The sequence below is a fragment of the Carassius auratus genome, chromosome 9 (assembly GCF_003368295.1).
Source record: "Carassius auratus strain Wakin chromosome 9, ASM336829v1, whole genome shotgun sequence".
Taxonomy (NCBI): domain Eukaryota; kingdom Metazoa; phylum Chordata; class Actinopteri; order Cypriniformes; family Cyprinidae; genus Carassius; species Carassius auratus.
In genome coordinates, this window is record NC_039251.1 from 736102 (window position 1) to 749702 (window position 13601).

Sequence of the window (13601 nt, forward strand, 5' to 3'; positions counted from 1 at the left end):
ATAAACCAAATATAATTTCTTCAACAACAAAAAAAAGAAACCCTGTTCTTAGAGGACGTGGGGTCGGTAGGGCGGGGGTTTGTTTGAATAATTTATTTCTCATGAAAAGCAACAAGATGGCTGACCTAGATATCTAACCCCAATTAAAAATGTATGATCCTGACTTTCTCCTTTGATTTGAATCATTGCCCCAATGCAAGTTTATGAATATATTTTTCATATTTATGCCACAAGAAAATTATTTTATTTGATTATGTAAATAAATGTATTTAATTAATGTGTTATTTTACACATTTTACATTTTACATTTAGCAGCAACAATAAAAGAAAAGCTGTGAGATCAGAGACATTTAATAACACTGTCTGTCTCAAATTTGATCAACTATTATTTTTTTTTTTAACAGGCAAGTACTTATACAGCAACCAAAAAACAAACACAAAAACCTTTTTGTTCTGCATTATATATACACATGAAACACAATGCTATGCAATTTTGAAACAAAGTTTAGACATAGAAACAGATGCCTCACAACACAAAGTTAATTTATAAATTTAAACTCTGTTCTTTTAGAGTGATAAAAGGACAAGCTGACATTATAATCATATCGTTAATGAGTTGTTCAGTTTGACAGTTTGAATTCAGTGAAACCAGGAACTAAGTTTTAGCAAGACAATTACATCTAATTGATAGCCATGTCAATCAGACAGACATGGGGTGATGACTGCTGTCTCTAAAACATGTCACCATCCACACACAGCTTTGATCAACCGCCCTCTTTGATTCCTGCACACATCATGACAGGACTTAAATATCTTAAACCAGATCAGATGCTGCTTACCACTGGAAGAAAACCACAGTACAGTATATTCAGATTCAATGCATGCACTAAGATGTTCTATGAAAGATATATATAATGATAATATAATGCAAAATATTTAAATAAACACTTTATAGCTTTCATAGAATTTTTGTGTGACTTTGTGTCAAGGAGAGATCAGCGGTAAGAGCCACATGATTCAATTGACTGACAGGCATGTGCTAATGAAGAGTGAAGAACTGTCTGCAGTAATGCTAGTGTCAGAGTTTAAAGAAGAATGATTACTGTCCATCTGTTGTGCGTTTGAATGAATTCTAATGACACCCGTGAGACACTGACAACAGCAGCTGCCAGCTTTGATCGCTTTAGGCTAATAAGGCCAAAATATCCACCATAAAGGTTAGAGACTAAAATCCAGAAAGATAATTCACTGAACCTTTTTATTGACACTACTACATTTATAGTATAGTTACAGAAAGTTATAGTATGCACAGAACTCATCGTTGTTGTTTTTTTGTTTTTTGGTGATTATCAGCAGCCTACACCCATAAAAATAAAACATAAGATGCATCTACTTATATTTACACGCATACTACAGTAAAACAATTTAGGGTCAGTATATATATTTTTTTACTTTAATAGAGTATAAAAAAATCTGTCAACCCAATTATCAGTCCAACTCTAGTCACATTTACTAGTTACTTTAAATGCATGTCACTAGTGAGTGATGAAGGCTTTATATCTCGGTAGCTCAACCATTCAGATTATGGGATGGTTGTGAAGGTCATCAGGTCCAAACTGGTCACACAAACAATAAGTCAACATAACAGCAAGTTATACTCTTAATTCTTTATTGTGCCTATTGTGAAGCTATGAAGAAATCAGACAATACTGCTTTTAATCACTACTGAAACTTTGTAAATATAACGTATTGACAAAATACTAAATACACATTTAAATGGAGCAATGGTGTGAACATTTTAGCGGTCACATTTTAGTTCCTTTGAGGTCTGTAGTAGAAGAGGGGCAACACAGAGGAAGAGAGCGACTGAAAGATGCTGGACATGTGACACAGAACTTCCCTTTGTAGTAAAAATAAAAGTCACACCAAGAGTGTTTCTCGATCTACAAAAATAAATACAAATTTCCAGCAGCAGCCACTAGGCAACTTCTCTAAGTGTATTATGGGATGTAAGCATGTTTTAAATGTGCTAACCATCTCAAAGTTGAGGTTTGGTGTTGAAATGAATAGTGTTCTGACTTAGCATCTTTAACTAATTCACTTTAGTTCCCTTGCAGCTTCTTCATGATCTGGCTGTCGGGAGGCGCTGTGGTGAAAAGTGTGCCCACAAAAACGTGCGTCCCCCACAAGACATGCCGAATCACTTTACAGCAGCCCAGGTCCTCGATCCGAAAACCTAAATGGCGATACCTTTCATCCGTTTCAAAGAGCGTGTTGTTTGTGTATGGACCAAAGAACTGCAGAGAGAGAAATGCAATAGAAATACATAGGGATTCAATGTTTTTAGATTGAAAACGTTTAGCAGACATGTATATCACTTACTGCAAGTCCAGACGACGGGTCAATGAAATCAGCCCAGAATCCTTCTGTTCGGAGAGCATGGCATATCTCCTTTGCCCCTGCAACGAACTGCATACAACACAATCATCAACAATAATGAATGGCTTTAACCATGGAGCTCCCATTCAGTTCTGGCACATGCTTGGTTATAAATCTTTACTTTCTGAATGCAGCAGCTCACAAACAAATAACAGCATGAGAATAATACAGTGCCTGCAGCACGGCTCCACATCGATTAGACAGGAACTCCAGTGATGTGAAGCAGACAGTAAAAAACACAGAGAGCCCAAGGCATGAACTGCTGAGTCACAAAGCTCTGCCTCTCGTACACACACGTTCTGAAGGAGTTTTACTGATCTAAAGCCACATATAACTTTGCCCAGGGACAATACAAAGCCATAGAGAAAGGCTATATATGATGAATTAATCAGGAGCTATGTTGATACTAAGTGACAGCTGCTGCAGTAAGGCAAGGTGTGTACAGAAATCATATTTTACATGATGTTTATAATAATATTATCATATAATCTAGAAGAACTCACTTTATCGAGCAGCTCTTCTCTCTCCTGGTCCACTTGCTCAGTCCAGGCCGTCATGTCGTTCTGTGTTTTCTGAGTCACTGTGACCACCATCATGGCAGTCGACGGGGCCTCAGGGAACATGGACTTTAAATCTGAATGAGATGATGAACATTAATGAACAATAACCACAGGATAGCTACAATACATAAAAATATCTGTACGGTAATTATTGCTTACTACAACAGTTACATTTTGGGATATAGAACACCACCACCACTCAGTGCCTAAATTAGGGATGGAATTGCTGCCCTCTTGTGGTCACATTTTACATTGAACATTACAAATGAGCTCAAGCACACTGCAGATAACCTCAGCAGAAGGTCACAGTGCTTTATAGCGGTCCATGTTAAATCTGATCAACTCACATGCTCTAAAACAACAACATGCAGACCTTTCTTTAACGATTCCGGGCAAGACTGAATGGCACACTCCACGCTGGAATGATCGAAGAAGTGCTCTGCTTTATCCAGGTTCTGTTCTGCGGATGTTTTATCACTTTCCTAAAAAAATAATTAAAATAATTAAAAAATAATAATAGAAATTTATGATCGAACAATATTTGGCTGAGATAAATTATCTGAAAATCTGGAATCTGAGAGTGCAAAAAAAATCTTAATATTGAGAAAATCTCTTTTAAAGTTGTCCATATGAAGTTCTTAACAATGCATATGAGTAATCAAAAATTAAGTTTTGATTTATTTATGGTAGGAAATTTACAAAATATCTGCATGGAAAATCATCTTTACTTAATATCCTAATGATTTTTGGCATTAAAGAAAAATCTATCATTTTGACCCATACAATGTATTTTTGGATATTGCTACAAATATACCTGTAATACTTATGACTGGTTTATACTCCAGGGTCACATTTATTAAACAGAACAACTGTTTCCAACATTGATGATAAGAAATGCTTCTTAAGCCGCAAATCAGCATATTACAATGATTTCTGAAGGATCTTGTGAAACTGAAGACTGGAGTAATAGCTAATGAGAAATTCTGATTTGCATTACAGGAATAAATTACATTTTTAAATACTTTCAAAATAGTAAATGTATATATATATATATATATATATATATATATACACACACACATAGATAGATATAGATATATAACCATTATTATTGTTCTTCCTGTATTTTTAGCAAAAGAAACTACTTTCAAAATCCAAGAGAAAAAAAATCTAACTGATTCAAAACTTTTAAACAGTGGTGTAGGAACAAGAACACCATTGCATTACATAATATTTTACATTTTAATATAAACAGTATTAGTTTACATTTACTATGAGATAATACTTAGGATCAAGCAATAGAAAAAATAAATAACTTAATGATTGTATAGTCTTTTGTTTTTCAAATTCACATTGTTGAGTGATTATGATCATTAATAACTTCACAGCCATTAAAAAAATATATTATTTTACTACGTATTTGTTTACTCAGTCAATTCAAGTTACTCTGAAAGCATCATACATGAAGCTCACTGATGAACTGGGCTACGATGAAGCCGTGCCTCTCGCTGCTGGACTGAGCAGTGAGCACGTCTGGCATCACGTCATCCATCGCTGAGGTCCTCTGCTCCACTGCACCCTCCAAATGACAGTCAAAACCCATGTTACCCGCCAACTGGAAATGTTTATCCTGAGGTCCGAACGGGCCCATGGTCTCGTCCGGCCACACTGTTCTTTGTGCTACTCACAGAAATACCAAGCACACACATTAGAAAACACCTTGCGAAAACACAATCAACTATAAATACAAGAGCAAATGTTGTTATTATCCCATATGCAAAATATGCTGTATTCAAGTCTTAGTATTCTACAGAGGAATACACTCATTTACCAGTGTCAGGGGTACTGCTGTGAAGGTGTGTCTCATCTGAACAGGACGCACCAGAGAAAGTCCTGGCTCCAGCAACACGATGAACTAGAACGTGAAGCCCTGGCAGGTACGTCACCAGCCGAGCTCTGCTGCAGAGCACCTGACCAAACACAGCAAGCACTTACATAACACTTATAACATGATGTAAGCAAATGTAAGCAAAAAAGTTGTAAATGAGAATAGTGAATTATATATGATGTCAGATTGTGTTGCGTTTACATAGATCCACCTTAAATAATACAAGGCAATTAGCACACACTCACACTGGTCATCCTGTTGGGCTTCTCCTGTTTACAGTTCACCTGTGGGTGGAGGAAAAACAAAGCATTAATATAGCCACAAGGCTATGCTTATTAAACTAAAGAGAAAACTGCTATTTACACACAACAAATGCAAATGTTAATTAGGCACCTCACAAGAAAACATGGATGATTGCAAAATATGTCCAAAACTTTGTTTAGAGAAGAGCTAAACAGCCCAGTAAATGCGCTTTAAAGAAAGAGAAAGTTTTGTTAGATCATCTGAAAAAAAACACATTTCCTCATATGAAACATGCTAAGGACTAGACAATAACAAGATGATTGTTAGAAACATGCCAGGTGTAATAAAGCAGCTTCTGTCGTATTATTAACCAAAAGAAAAAATAATAGGGACAATAAAGCAATAAATTACACAACAATAAATATAACTACTATATAAAACTAATCCACTCGTCTACAAATGAATCCAACACGTGTAACAACAGAATGAATTAAAATAAACAGTTAATGACACATTTCTTAATATTTATGCATGTCTCACTAGCACACTGGCTAAACTAAGTGGAGGTCACGTTTAATAATCAGTCGAAAAATGCTGAGAGCACACTGTGTTTCGCATCATCTGGAACTCTGTGGATAGTCAGTAACGATATTCAAATGTAACAAAATTGTTTGTGATTACCTGAATTTTGTGAAATTGACGTTAGGCTGTTTGCTTGCTAAAAGCTAGCCTTGTTTAACGTTTGAGTACGTAACAACGGCAGCTTGTAAAGGACAAATAACGTTCATGAAATTCCTCAGAGATACACTAGATGTCAGCAGAACATAGAAAACATTTCTTAGGACTCGAGACTTTGGTTCCATTCGACTATATTACAGCTTTTCACTCTCTTTAAGCATATATATATATATATATATATATATATATATATATATATATATATATATATATATATATATATATATATACAGTATTGTTCAAAATAATAGCAGTACAATGTGACTAACCAGAATAATCAAGGTTTTTCGTATATTTTTTTATTGCTACGTGGCAAACAAGTTACCAGTAGGTTCAGTAGATTCTCAGAAAACAAACGAGACCCAGCATTCATGATATGCACGCTCTTAAGGCTGTGCAATTGGGCAATTAGTTGAATTAGTTGAAAGGGGTGTGTTCAAAAAAAATAGCAGTGTGGCATTCAATCACTGAGGTCATCAATTTTGTGAAGAAACAGGTGTGAATCAGGTGGCCCCTATTTAAGGATGAAGCCAACACTTGTTGAACATGCATTTGAAAGCTGAGGAAAATGGGTCGTTCAAGACATTGTTCAGAAGAACAGCGTACTTTGATTAAAAAGTTGATTAGAGAGTGGAAAACCTATAAAGAGGTGAAAAATATGATAGGCTGTTCAACTAAAACGATCTCCAATGCCTTAAAATGGAGAGCAAAACCAGAGAGACATGGAAGAAAACGGAAGACAACCATCAAAATGGATAGAAGAATAACCAGAATGGCAAAGGCTCAGCCAATGATCACCTCCAGGATGATCAAAGACAGTCTGGAGTTACCTGTAAGTACTGTGACAGTTAGAAGACGTCTGTGTGAAGCTAATCTATTTTCAAGAATCCCCCGCAAAGTCCCTCTGTTAAAAAAAAGGCATGTGCAGAAGAGGTTACAATTTGCCAAAGAACACATCAACTGGCCTAAAGAGAAATGGAGGAACATTTTGTGGACTGATGAGAGTAAAATTGTTCTTTTTGGGTCCAAGGGCCACAGGCAGTTTGTGAGACGACCCCCAAACTCTGAATTCAAGCCACAGTACACAGTGAAGACAGTGAAGCATGGAGGTGCAAGCATCATGATATGGGCATGTTTCTCCTACTATGGTGTTGGGCCTATTTATCACATACCAGGGATCATGGATCAGTTTGCATATGTTAAAATACTTGAAGAGGTCATGTTGCCCTATGCTTAAGAGGAAATGCCCTTGAAATGGTTGTTTCAACAAGACAATGACCCAAAACACAGTAGTAAACGGGCAAAGTCTTGGTTCCAAACCAACAAAATTAATGTTATGGAGTGGCCAGCCCAATCTCCAGACCTTAATCCAATTGAGAACTTGTGGGGTGATATCAAAAATGCTGTTTCTGAAGCAAAACCAAGAAATGTGAATGAATTGTGGAATGTTGTTAAAGAATCATGGAGTGGAATAACAGCTGAGAGGTGCCACAAGTTGGTTGACTCCATGCCACACAGATGTCAAGCAGTTTTAAAAAACTGTGGTCATACAACTAAATATTAGTTTAGTGATTCACAGGATTGCTAAATCCCAGAAAAAAAAATGTTTGTACAAAATAGTTTTGAGTTTGTACAGTCAAAGGTAGACACTGCTATTTTTTTGAACACACCCCTTTCAACTAATTGCCCAATTGCACAGCCTTAAGAGCGTGCATATCATGAATGCTGGGTCTTGTTTGTTTTCTGACAATCTACTGAACCTACTGGTAACTTGTTTGCCACGTAGCAATAAAAAATATACTAAAAACCTTGATTATTCTGGTTAGTCACATTGTACTGCTATTATTTTGAACAATACTGTATATATATATTAAAATAATTTTTATCTGCTGGTATCTGTTATACTCTTTTTGTTTTGTTTTATTTTGTTTTATTATTTGACTTGATTTTATTAGATTTTTTTTTTTTTTACATTACAATAATTAAATAATTGTAATATTTTTCAAGAAAGCAATGACAGCACAGTAAATATTTGATTTTGTTTAGGCTAACTATCCAAATTATAGAACCTCTAAGGCTAAAGACCTGGAGGTGTAACAGAGAACATAGCGTTATATAAAAGCATCAATGTTTAAAACTATTTATCTTACTCTATTTTCTGCCATGCACCAGACTGGGTACAGACCTCATTACTTCCAGCCATGAAGAAAATTTGACATTTGAAAACCAAACATATTTATATTGATTTTTCCATTTCTTCCAAGCGTGTAAGACCAGCTAGAGAATGTGATTTATATAGTCTGTTAAAACTGTCTTGGCATTTCTTCCTTTATTCTGCTAAAGCTAGTTTGATGGAAAATATGGCTTTTCTGAAGTACAGCATGCTTTCAAAGTTCACATACAATGACAATAAGTGATTTAGATTGCATCTTTCACAGTTGTATTTATAGCAAATGTAAGCTGCACACTAAACTGAAGAACATTACATTTGCTGCATTGCAACTGTACATAAGCCTAATTTTCTGATTACTTTTGCATAACTACAAAGCAAAGATAAGCAAACATAATAGTGTCCCACTGCACAGACTTTTTTATGGTCTTCCCTTTGGGTCCTTTTAAATCTGTTTTCATACATCTTGGGTCAGTTGTGATATGTACCAAAACTAAAAACAGCAACAGTCTCCATTTCTGTAAAAGGACAGAAGGCTTTTTGTTGAGGCCTATTAAGGCTTTCGCTGCCTTGTATGCTCTTCTGAAACTCTGAGGATATTTCAGGTCACCCTGAAGCACTGAATTGCATTACCAGGCACCGTTTGTCAGTCCTATCAATGAGCATGTGGCAACTGAACATCTAAAAGCTGTACTAAAGCTAAAGGGTAAAACTGCAGCACTGCACTTACTCCAATGAGGTGTAATGAAATTAGAGTAGCTTCAGGTTTTCCCCCAATGGTCTTTTAGTGGCACTTGGCTGCCTTATTTCTCATGATAAAAGCAGAAAATATGTCCTAAGATGACTTGTTCTTTCAGTGATAAAGGCATGTGCTGAGGAAACTGTTATAAATTGACATTAACCTTGAATTCTGTAAACATTCTGTAATATTAACAAAAGCATTAATATTACTGAATTCAACCTTATTGTGAAACATATACATGTGGTCAAACAAGTTTTCAAATATGTAAAATTGCTCCCTACCTCAATATATCTATTTCTTAAAACCATAAACCACCATGATGAAAATTTAAATGTCTTTCTACAGGCTCTTATTATGTCTTCTTTCTTGGAAACAGTAAGTTATTTCCTCTTCTGTAAAACCACAGTCATGAATCACTCATATGACAGCACACGACTCTGTACCTGACAGCTTCTCAATTAGGCTACATCAAAACTGGACTGAAGAGAAATGTGTTTCTGTTAGATATGAAATCAGAAAGAGACAGAGCCAATCTGCAATGTGGCAGGATTTCCTCTGAAATCTAAATTTGTACGAGGTCATCTTTTTTTTATATACATAAATGTTTTGGCTAGGCCTCTTAATTCCAGTGAAGACCACTCTTATCTTTATTTATGCCACAGTGACTCTCTTTCTAGAGAAGTGTGTGCTTCCAACTTTTGTGCAACAAATTTGAGGAGGAGTTGGAGGCCCTTTTCTTTTCCAGCATTACAATGGCCTTCATTCTCTGATGATTGTGTGGATTAATCATACTCAAACGCACAGGAAAACTTCTGTCTTATAAGATGGTGTTTAGTTGAACTGTAATGCAGCCTCAAGGGGGAAACCAACCATCTCCTTATTTTCATATTGGACGAGGAAATATCATTGGGAATTCAACATACTACAATGTACAAAAGCAACAATTGTCAACAGAACGAACACTACATACTACAACAATATTACATTGTTATTAAAAAGATAGTTCACTCAAAAATTAAAATTCTGTCATCCAAACCTTTATGACTCTCTTTCTTCTGTTGAACACAAATGGTAATAAATACAACGGAAGTCAGTGGATACCTTCTGTTTGGTTATCAATATTCTCCAAAATATCTTCTTTTGTGTTCAACATAAAATAAAGGAAATTCATACAACCTAAGGGTGAGTAAATAGCTATTTTTTCTTTTATTTATTTTTGTATTTTTACTCCACAATTTAATTTTCAGTTCAGTTAGCAATCAACAACTGTCCTTTGATTCCTGTTGATCGTTGTTTGGAATCATGGAGAATTTATTATTTTATTACTCCCCAAGAATGTGTGACTGAGGACTGGAATGGTTGACAGATATATTCAACTGATGGATTACCAAACACATACAGTAGTTGATATTTTTCATCTTTACAAGCAGTGGATAAGACACATGCATACATAAACTATGAGAAACTGTTCATCTCTAGGGTTTGAAAGACAAAATATTCTGAGTTACAACAAGCCACTGCATGCTGTCCTTTCCTATATCACTGGATCAACCTCGACTCTGAGATACCTTCTTTCTGTGCATTGCAGCATAGCCAGAGGCAGAAACTATTTATTAGAGCATGAAAAGGGTACCAGTAGTGGTGCGATTTTAGTGGATAAGACTTGTTTTCTGATGTGTGATAGGTGTGCTATCTTCCCACAAAACAAAAGCTTTCATCCTTTCAGTGCTTCCTTAAACCGCCTGGCACTGGCTCACATTATGAGAGCCATGTCGGTCCTGCAGCTAATAAGTAATGGTGACAGTACCATATGAGAAAAACGTTTATTTGGTTTAGAAATGCATTATACATATATTAAATGACTAAAATAATTGCTGCTTGATACATATGCTGCTTTGAATGCCAGTCAAGGTTACATTTGATTCAGTTACATGATGCAGAACATACTGTATTAGATGAAAACAGGGCAGATGTTCTCTATTTGTATTTTTACACTTGTTTCATAGTGCAAATAATGCTAAAGTTAAATGTTTTCTCTTCATTTTTAAGAAAAACAAAAGGTTGTCACATAATATAACATTCTAGATTAGTTTGCGCAATTACTGCATGGTGTATACAGTATGTACTAATATATTGCAATAAAAAAATGTTATAAAATTGTATTTCCTTGATATAACATGTCATATATATATTTAAACCCGGGCCCCGTTGCACACTAAATGAAGTGTTTATATTATTTTCTTTGGTAATTTTTTTATCTTGCCCGGAGCACAAATCTAGGACAGCGACTGGTGTACCCTAAAAAAAAAGAAAGAAAAGAAAGACAAACATACATGATGACCCTGGGCTTTGCCACAAACTTTCAATCACCCATATTCTCTCATGAAATGGTTACAATCTAAATATATACCCTCTTCTTCTAGACTGTCCTTGCACTATACAGTAGTTATTTTAGTTTGTTTCATGTCTCTATGGTGGGAACAAGAGATTTCTGGCAAATTGCCTCCATCTCAGAGTCTTCTTTCCTTCTTCACTGGCTCAATCTAAAGCCAGAGAGCTCTTTTATCATGTGAGGAGCCGCCTTGTAACAAAAAAGGCCAATGCCTGATTTTTAACTTTCACATTCCTCAGACTCACAGTTTGTTATTCTATATTCCGGTGGTCCAGAGGGGGGTTGTGAATAACTTGTTTGAAAAATGATGTTATCAGATCCATATGTTTCCACACACAGTGAGAGACCGCTACCTCTCAGACTTTTCAGTTCTGTGTAAAGCACATGTGGTATTTCTGCTCAGTCAGCACAAAGCTTCACCAGCTGGGGCCAATAGGGTTTCTAGGGACAGAAAAGGAAATTACACAAACATACATGACAGTGATGCTGACAGACATGCATACAGATACTCTTCATCACATGAGAACATGCTAGCAATTCTGTCACGGTATACAATGATCAGAGCTGTATTTAATAAAATAAAAACAAATATTGTACTCGGTTGCAAGGTTAATAAATTCACAAGTGGGAAAACAATCATCAAGTATTTCCGTATTCCTAAAAGCATTTCACAAGTATTTATCATGATTTGCAAATGATCCCGGAAGGAGACAGTTCTTGTTGGTTGACTGTGAGGATGTGGTATTCATTCAGTCATGGAGCAGCTTTTTGCTCTGGATGTTCTCCAACATGAGAACATTCCTGCTCTGGGTTTTGCTCCTAAACTGCTGCTGACACAGAAAAACAGGAGGGTCCTCACCAATATTTTCAGCATATAAAAATAATAATTATATAAAAAATACATATAATAAATAAATAAATAAGGCTTAGTCTGATGTGTAAATTCTGTTTTATTTGTATTTTTACTTTTTTAATGTTTTTATTATTTAATTTTTTTTGGTATATGAGATTAACACGTTTTTTCTTTAGATTATTATTGAAAAATGTTTACAAAAATAACAATATAAATTAATGCATGCAAATGACACTGTTAAATGAAAAAGGGAATATGATTTAATTGTTCCTGCTTATTATGATCATGTTTTAGACAAGAGTGAAAAGGCAAAACAAATGATTCATGTGATTTCTGTGTTAAGACGCAGGCGAGGGGAGCCAACAATATTGCGAAATTGTTGAGAAAATAGGACAAACCAACCACAAGACATTCTTCTCACATTTCATCAAAAGCTTAGCCTCCCCATAAGTTTAAAAAGTCCCCCAATGGCTGTTTTCTTTTAAAATATCATGCATATTGACCTCACGGTGAGTGTCCTTTGGGACAAGTGATACTTTAGGAAGCATAGCTTTTTCATATTAATTGGGTCAGAACATATCATAAGATCATAGGATATTCAACCTATTTTCAACTTTATTTAATTGTAAATACTATCACAGCTGGACTGAGGCTTTTGTGATTGTTGATATTTGACATAAAACAAGACAAAATGTGCATATAGCTGTAATTGCCCATATTTGCTCTTTTTGAGAGCTGTTGTAAATAGGCTGACTAAACTTCCTTCTCGTTGTAATTTTCTAGAGAATAACACCCTTAGAAATTGCTCTCTGAAATACACTTCCAAGGATTTCGAAACATTTTCTTTTCACCATGTGTTTTCTCAGGGTCTGTTGATGAATATCTTGATAGACTAAGGTCAATTCAGGCAAAATTTGCCACATTTTACTAAAAAAAAAAACATATTCTAGAACAGTATAAAAATATGTACTCTTAAAAAGCATCCCAAGAGTCATTTAAATATCAAAATTCAAAATGCGTGGGTTCAAAATGGACCAATGAGTCCAAACCATCATTATGAACAAATGCCTATATCTCCTGACAACATCCTATAATTTGGTTAGCATTTTAAGTCAAGACAGTTCCTGAAGTTTCAGTGTTGAGTCATAATGAATTACTATTACATTACAATTTAGAAAGTTATTTGCAGAATAGGGGAAAAGAAGACGAAGCCTTAAAAGGGACAGTTCACCCAAACATGACAATTCTGTCATTAATTACTTATACCCTCATGCATTTCCAAACCTGTAAGACCTTCATTAATCTTCGTAACACAAATTAAGGTCTTTTTGATGAAATCTGAGAGCTTTCTGTTCAAGACAGCAACAGAACCGACACCCAGAAAGCTGGTAAGGACATCATTATAATAGTCCATATGACTCCTTTGGCCCAGATTGTATCAAGCTACAAGAATACTTTTTGTGTGCAAAGTAAACAAAAATAATTACTTTATTGAGTGATTTCTTCACTTCTGGGACAGTCCGCTGCCATTAATGAGAGTAAAACAATGCATGTGGATTGCTTTCCTCAGCTTGTA

General features: G+C 35.4%; 1 protein-coding gene across 2 annotated transcripts; it reads right to left on the reverse strand.

Moving 5' to 3' along the window:
- Window positions 1-1239: 1239 nt before the first annotated feature.
- Window positions 1240-5906, reverse strand: LOC113108123 (methylmalonic aciduria and homocystinuria type D homolog, mitochondrial-like). 2 transcript variants are annotated; one of them, XM_026270954.1, is made up of 9 exons: window positions 5812-5901; window positions 5281-5358; window positions 5133-5171; window positions 4831-4969; window positions 4462-4679; window positions 3373-3481; window positions 2943-3073; window positions 2383-2469; window positions 1240-2297 (listed from the first exon to the last, which is right to left on the reverse strand). In XM_026270954.1, the coding sequence occupies exons 2-9, from the start codon at window positions 5293-5295 to the stop codon at window positions 2103-2105; spliced, it is 933 nt and encodes a 310-aa protein (XP_026126739.1). In that variant the 5' UTR covers window positions 5296-5358; window positions 5812-5901; the 3' UTR covers window positions 1240-2102. The 2 variants fall into 2 exon arrangements, with proteins under 2 accessions (XP_026126739.1, XP_026126740.1); XM_026270955.1 differs by lacking the exon at window positions 5281-5358 and having other exon boundaries at window positions 1960-2297; window positions 5812-5906.
- Between the last annotated feature and the right edge of the window lie 7695 nt (window positions 5907-13601).

Excerpts from the sequence above, each read along its gene's own strand:
- LOC113108123 (XM_026270954.1), bottom strand. Across the intron at positions 3,074-3,372 it reads CCCGGAATCGTTAAAGAAAG|ATTTAAAGTCCATGTTCCCT; the intron begins GTCTGCATGTTG and ends CATCTCATTCAG. Across the intron at positions 2,298-2,382 it reads ACCCGTCGTCTGGACTTGCA|TTCTTTGGTCCATACACAAA; the intron begins GTAAGTGATATA and ends CTCTCTCTGCAG.